Source organism: Rutidosis leptorrhynchoides, chromosome 5 (genome assembly GCF_046630445.1).
Source record: "Rutidosis leptorrhynchoides isolate AG116_Rl617_1_P2 chromosome 5, CSIRO_AGI_Rlap_v1, whole genome shotgun sequence".
Taxonomy (NCBI): domain Eukaryota; kingdom Viridiplantae; phylum Streptophyta; class Magnoliopsida; order Asterales; family Asteraceae; genus Rutidosis; species Rutidosis leptorrhynchoides.
Genome location: NC_092337.1, coordinates 345,810,505 through 345,817,686, shown reverse-complemented (window position 1 = coordinate 345,817,686; position 7,182 = coordinate 345,810,505). Strand labels below are relative to the sequence as shown.

The window sequence follows — 7,182 nt, the reverse complement described above, 5'->3', positions numbered from 1 at the left end:
CTGACTTTTTTATTTCGTTGCTAATTCAACTAACGCCCGATGCTGACGAAAACTAACGCCGCGTTAACGACCGCCAGTTTTCATCAGTTTAACGCCTGGATGGAGATGGTCTTAATCATACTTATCTTGAAACATTAACTTCTAGTGTTTAAATCATTTTAGGACATGAGAGAATGACCTTTAGAACTGAACATATACAGATCCAAAGCATCTAATCAAACTTTGTACCTAAAAGAGCACCACAAACCTACAAATCGGTCCCCAAGACACTAGAACCACCCCATCCATAAAACAAACACAAAAACTTTAATTTTTATTGTATAACAATAATATACAAGTCAACCTTTTTATCTTTATAAATACCTAGCCCTTCATTAACAAAGCAAAATCTTCACTACTTAGATTGTATTAAGCTCAATAGCTAAAATGCTACTCAACACAAACTATCAACTTTCTTTAACAACCAAAGTAACCACAATTTCCATCTTCATCATCCTCTCATCATACCCAATCACCTCCCAAACATGCAAAAATACATGTGGTCTAATACCTGTGAAATACCCGTTTGGAACTGGCTCGGGATGCGGTGATCCGAGGTTCCAAATCCGAGTAACTTGTAACAATCAACAGCTCACTTTCACCACACACACCGGGTCCTACCCGGTCACGGCCATTGACTATTCCAACCAAATAATTTACATAACTGACCCCTCAATGTCAACTTGTACTTGCACTCAACGTAGTAAAGGCTTCAGTCTCGATTGGGACGCCCCGTTTAGCTTCCACGATGATACTGTTCTCGCCCTCCTTAACTGTGACGTCACTTCATCACCAATATTTAAAAACGACAATCATAACAACTCTGTTTCCCCGGTTTGTGATTCTGGAAGTGGGAGTCGAGTTTGTGGGCTATTGAATTCTTGTCAAGCGGTTACTAAGGTTACAGTCCCAGTTTCAAGTTGTTGCGTTTATACTCCTGTGGATCTTGGACCAGCGTTCGAAATGGACTTGCAGAAGTTGAACTGTGAGTCGTATTCAGGGTTGTACGGGTTTAATGGACATGTTGATGACCCCGAAAGGTGGAAGTATGGTGTCGCGTTAAAGTATAAGTTCAATTTTAATAATGAATATCCAGCACTGTGTGCTAGTTGTGAAAAAAGCAATGGAGTTTGTGGCTATGATGGGCCGTATAACGCATTCGTGTGTAATTGTCAAAATGGAATCAATACTACAGCAGATTGTTCTTTTGAAGCTACTTGGAGTGGAACTTCAAGTTTTAGCAACGGTAAGGTTTATTTTGTGACGGTTTAGTGTGATATGTTCTATTTCTTGTGTAGCGTTTACAAGTCGAAATTATTTACAGGGTGTGTGAGGATTTATGCATTGGCATGGATGATGACGATTCTGATGCTTCGATCTCGTTTCTAATTTTTAGATTAAATTTTATCTAGTGCAAAGGAGAAATTTGTACTCAAACTCAATTCTGAATATTGTTAAATCAATGATTAAGTTAACTGGTTAATACATCTTTTGAGGTGGGATTCTATATTTCAGCATAGTGCTCTGATACAATTGCATAAGAGAAAAAGTTGCACATTGACGAAAATTGGAATAGAATAGGGTTCTAATTCCTTCATGCACTAGTACAAAAGTCAGGCCCACTCTTCTTTAAGAAGAAATTGTAATCCTTTTACAGAATTATTTAGCAACTCTGTTTTCAAAAGGCTTATTAAAATTCATACGGAATACCGAAAAAAAGATAAACGGGTAAACGAATAAAGTTTTTCTTGTTTAAAGTGTTTGAAGAGTGTGATGATTTTTTACTTTAATAAACAGATTTTACGATTGTAAACAATATTACTCAAATAAAAATTATTAACTATACGACACTTCTTTGACAGACTTAAAACACATCTCTATCTATGCATATATAGAGTGTAAAAAAATGTAAACCTCATAAAACATTGGGTAGACCTGAAACGCACTTGTCTTGAAGATCATATCGTTTGTAAGTATTAGTGCACTTATACAGAAATTAAGTTCTGTTTTAATACTAGTCTAGTTCTTCCAATTTAATTATTTAGGAGGTTTTTTGAATCAAACACTCTCTGGAAACACTTTCGACCCACTAGACTTGTTTACTTTTACCAACGTAATGGGTCAAAATGTCACCTCTTAGAGCTTTAGGAGCGGTCAGCATTACTCTAGTCGGATTCAAAGCTCCATTTCAGGAACTCCAAGATCCGGCGATCACCACCCAGATCCAGCATTCCCTCTCAAAGTCTCAAAATGGACTTTGGGTTTTTCGGTGTTCCACAGTTTTTATTTAATTCTTTCCATTCTTTTTTTTTTTCTATTGGTCCACATATTTGAAGACTGAACCTGAACAGTGAACCACACATCCGCTTTATACATTCATAGTTCCCAAAAATACACTAAACTGAACACTGAAATTGACGCGTCAACCACTCTCAGTGCTCTTAAGTAACTCATTATTTATGCTGACATTGTTTTTATCTTACACGAGTGTAAAGACCGTCTTCGGTTCCTACTTCTAGTTTAGAGATCCAAGTGAATCTACATGCAGTGAGTAGCTCACTTCAAGAGCTGGACCTACAACTGGTACAATCAGTTGGGGTTTGCATGTGTGCATTTAGATCATTACCAACTTTGGGATCACAAAAGGTATAGGACTTAACCTACACTCAATGCACTTCCATCCTAAAACTATCTGGGACCAATATACACTACCAGAGGGACCCACCACCTGTGCACACGAATGTGTACAAACACCTGTGTAAATTATTAGGGGGTACATCATTGGTATGACAGCAAAACTTTTACCCTTTTAGATGTGGTTATTTAAGTTTTGCAGATAACAAAAAAGGAATATGATAAAACAAGAGGATGGAAAGATCTTCAGATATTAATTATCAGATATTGAGTTAGATGCTTACACAAATTATCATAGTGGTTCTTGATTTAATGCCAACATGTGGTATCTCATACGATCAATTCCGTTTAACCTTACACAACATAAGATCTGCTCTGGCAATTCGTCAGCTTTGTTTCCCTGATTAACCGTAAAACAAATTCTTGTTAGTTTTTAAACTAAGAAAAAGAAATGAAAAGCTTAAGAAGCCTAATCAGATTGTTCGAGTAACGCAAAATGTAACCTGGATTGTTAGGCCCACATCCAAGATGCAGTTCTTTAGTCTATCTTGGAATGCTTCAAACCCTTTTCTTGAAATGTAACTAAATCTATGCATATCCAAATCAATCTCAAAGTAATTTTCACCCTGCAAAATAGTCCATCATTAAAATATCATACAAAAAACATTGCCCAAGTAATAAATAAAATTGAATACATATAACACGATTCAACATAAGATACTAACTTGGTAGAATTCATGTTGCGGGCGTGAGAGCACGGGTTTTTCATTGTACGCATGCATAAGCTTCCTCTCAGGTGCACTTAATTGAAGGTCCTCTACATTTACAACCCGGCCCAATATTTTCAACCTTTCACGAAATGGTACAAGTGTATCGACCGGGAAACCTTTGACTTTTTCTATTTCATCATCAAGAATCCTCTGTTTCAAAACAGCTTGAGTAAGCTTTCATCAAGGGATAATAACAAATAATGGGATAACATATTATGCAAAGATTGATTTATTTGATTCTTACTCTCATGTTATCTTGAAACTGAGATGAAAGTTCCTTTGAGTAACTATCAGAAAGTTTAAAGTACAAAACAACATTCATTCCTTCGCCATCTATATCACCTTGAAAAAAGGCAGCAGGGTACAATGGAACCTGTGCAACCACCACATACAAATGGAACCAACGTTAAGATCGAGCTAATAATAACTTCAATTTCAACATTAATGAATACAGTATGTATGATCGAAAGTACCTGTACATTTACAACAAGAATAGACGGTAGTTCTCCAGAAGATGAACCAACATTAGGAAGCTCAACAAATCGAGCAATGTGATCGATTTTCCTTTGAGACAAGAACACGTCAACACCAAACGGGTAATACGCTGCATAATTAGGAGCATGTTCCTTCTTTTTATCCCTGTAAACATTCAGTAAAATGTCTGATAAAGATAATGTAAGCACATAACAACCATTTATTTATTACCAATTACTCCGAATAACACTAAGTTACCTCAAATAATTCTCCGCTCGTACTCTGAAAGTCTTTGGTTCAACAGGTGACCACGAATTAAGATCTTTCTTATCTACTGGACAGAAAGGTACTTGTGAACCAGCTATCGGTCTTTGCAAATGCATCTTGGAAGAAACTAATAAGAATTCAAAAACTATGTCAACATTTTGTATCCAAAATGCAACACATCAAATTTAAAAAATGCTAGTTTTTCTAAACTTACATATATTAGCATTAGGATGACCATCTTTCCATTTAAATGAAAGTTTATGTGTAGCCTTTTTCCTTAAACTCGGTGGACTAGAACTTAAAGATCTACGTTTCTCAACCGAGGGAATCGTAGCAGCAAGACAAGGAAGACAATTACTAGGAATTATTCCGCAATCCAACAAACCGTCTTCCCTTTCGATATTATCTTCTACAGAAGAGCATATTTCATCAATGTACACAGGCTTAATCTCGTTTGAAGGTCCATTAGATTTCAATCTCGGGTTCATATCCTCCGGATGCACCGAACTTTTACGACCTTCACCATCTCCATGATTAATATCCCTAATAGATGCAATGCTTGCCCTCGAGGCACCATCTGAACCATTTAGGGAAACTGAATCTGCATACATAAATACATTAGTTTGAAAATTATAGATATACTTAATCACATGTTAATTAGAAATGGAATATATTATAATAAAAATGGTACCATCAAGAACACTATGGAAGTCTTCTTCACTGCAGTCAGATTCAAGAACTGTAGCAGAATCATACCATGACTCTTCAGTGCTCCCTGCTAACATATAAGGGTAATTCAGAGCTAATTTCACATATGCTTATATTAAGATTATAAAAAATGTAGAATGTTAAAGAAGAAGAATAAAGTAGATAGTAATATACAGAATCTGTAAATATAGTAATATACAGAATCTTCATTAAACAGGAAAAATCTATCACATTAACACAGAGTTTCAATTTAAACAAATGTTACTTCATTAAAAGCACATGATTTTGTAATTAACACACAAATTAGTTAATTCATCAGTATGCAATAGAATGATAAATAACTTTAACTACTGTAGTTAAAAGTCTCAATTAATACACCTGTAATCTTCAATTTCGCCTATTTCAATAAACATATACAGGTGAAAAAATACCTCGAAAAGTAGGATTAATGAAGGATCGATCCGACGGATGTGATTTAGCTTGATCGGATAATCGAGTTGAAACACGTCGTTTTGAATCCTTACTTCGTTTTCTTAGTTTCCTCTTCGACGACTTTAATCTACCTCCGACGCAATTCTCCGGCGTCGATAAGCAAGCTCCCATCTCTCTTTATATATCAATCTAATATATATTTATATATACATATATATCTTATATTATATATGCATATATGTATATTTATTCTAAAATCAACACATTTGAAGAGAAGAAGACGTGTGAGGAAAGTAAAAAATTTAGATGCAACAACCGCTACAATTAATACTTACAGATTCTGTTTCTATAGATATGGATAGATACATAAATGTGTACGAGTATTTGGTGAGACGATGTGGAAATTGACGAAGAAGATGAAGAAAAGTCAAAATAGAAGCATTTTATTTTATTTTATTTACTATTTTTTTCATTTAGTTTTATTATTAATTATTAATTATTAATTTATTTATTTTAATTGCTTCCCTCCCCATAAGAAGTATCTCGTTTTAACTTCTAATTTTTATTATTTTTTAATTTGATTTTAACTACATTTTTTTGTAATATAATAATGTATGATTTATGAAAATTATACTAAAGAAAACAGATTTAAAATTCAATATATTCATATAATCATGGCCTCAACGATTTTGAAACATAAAAATTATAAATACATTAAAGTTCTCAAAAAAGTGTAACAATCTATATTAATCACAAATAATTGCCATTCTATTATAATTAAATCACTATTTTTCAAAAATTTTGGGCCCTAAAATTTTTTGTTCCATGTTCGATTGCAAGGGGAGTGGTACCCCGTCTCCACCTCGTCGCAATCAAGGTGACTGAGTCACCCACTCCCCACCCTCGTCGCACATGCCCGTTTCCCCTCTATCAGTCGCATACGCAGCGTGTTTTGAGGCAGTCCACTTTTGTATTTATGTTAATTTTTATACCCCAAGTTACATAGGACATCACTCCCCACTTTTTCTGACTCAGCAAGTCACGTCTGACATGCCAAGTGACCTGGGTCACCACTCCCAGTGCTCTAATATAGATAGAAAAAATTTATCAGTTATTAATTTATTGAAAAATAAGTTAGAAGCAATTATAAATGCTATAACAAAATTTAATAGATAAAATACATTTTATATTACATTACATAGTCCGTTCTAAAGTTGCTAAAAAAAACTTTTAGAAAGTTAAAGTAGAACGCTTGTTTTGGAAAGTATGGATTATTTTATTTCTAGAGTAACTAGAGTAATATGTTGACAAAAATAAATAAATAATAGTAGTAAAAAATACTCGTAAATTAAATAAAGAAATGGCGGGTATAAGAAGCAAAAGAAAAAGACGACGGGGGGTGTACGTATGTAATTCAGTAATGGAATCGTATTGTTTTCGTAACCCAAAAATAAGTAGTTGGTGGGTCCCACGTTGATGAGATGGTTGTACAATTGGCACTGCCATCTTGAAAGCTGAATTTATTTCCTGGGAAATGTAAACGTGTGACCAAGTGTGCTACAAAAAGTGTTTCCTTCTAATTTTTATCTTTTTTAAACTACTTTTATTACTACCTTCGATTCATATTAATAATTTTTCTTTGACTCTATAATTCTCTTTTTTTTTTTTTTTACTTTGATCCTTAAAAGTATTATATTATATTTATATCAGTTATATAGTGCTTGATTCGCATTATATCGTTAAAAATATATTTAATAATCAATCCATTAATATAACAATTATCGAATAATATTTAATACAAATAAAAATATTTAAAGTTAGAATAGAAAATACTAGCAAAAATAAAACATGACTATTA

The 7,182-nt window shown here is 33.8% G+C and overlaps 2 protein-coding genes across 2 annotated transcripts; one reads left to right on the top strand and one right to left on the bottom strand.

The window, feature by feature from the left end:
• Positions 1-341: 341 nt before the first annotated feature.
• Positions 342-1,656, top strand: LOC139849558 (wall-associated receptor kinase-like 15). Its single transcript, XM_071839198.1, has 2 exons — positions 342-1,285; positions 1,364-1,656. The coding sequence occupies exons 1-2, from the start codon at positions 427-429 to the stop codon at positions 1,426-1,428; spliced, it is 924 nt and encodes a 307-aa protein (XP_071695299.1). The 5' UTR covers positions 342-426; the 3' UTR covers positions 1,429-1,656.
• Positions 1,657-2,914: 1,258 nt separating this feature from the next.
• LOC139847913 (uncharacterized) lies at positions 2,915-5,510 on the bottom strand. The gene is made up of 9 exons (XM_071837642.1): positions 5,324-5,510; positions 4,876-4,959; positions 4,399-4,785; positions 4,176-4,311; positions 3,917-4,082; positions 3,688-3,816; positions 3,399-3,593; positions 3,177-3,299; positions 2,915-3,073 (listed from the first exon to the last, which is right to left on the bottom strand). The coding sequence occupies exons 1-9, from the start codon at positions 5,493-5,495 to the stop codon at positions 2,966-2,968; spliced, it is 1,500 nt and encodes a 499-aa protein (XP_071693743.1). The 5' UTR covers positions 5,496-5,510; the 3' UTR covers positions 2,915-2,965.
• Between the last annotated feature and the right edge of the window lie 1,672 nt (positions 5,511-7,182).

Coding starts and splice junctions, on each gene's coding strand:
- LOC139849558 (XM_071839198.1), top strand. CDS start 427: ATGCTACTCAACACAAACTATCAACTTTCTTTAACAACCAAAGTAACC. Junction 1,286..1,363: donor AACTTCAAGTTTTAGCAACG/GTAAGGTTTATT, acceptor AATTATTTACAG/GGTGTGTGAGGATTTATGCA.
- LOC139847913 (XM_071837642.1), bottom strand. CDS start 5,495: ATGGGAGCTTGCTTATCGACGCCGGAGAATTGCGTCGGAGGTAGATTA. Junction 4,960..5,323: donor CATTAATCCTACTTTTCGAG/GTATTTTTTCAC, acceptor ATATGTTAGCAG/GGAGCACTGAAGAGTCATGG. Junction 4,786..4,875: donor CTTCCATAGTGTTCTTGATG/GTACCATTTTTA, acceptor TTATGTATGCAG/ATTCAGTTTCCCTAAATGGT.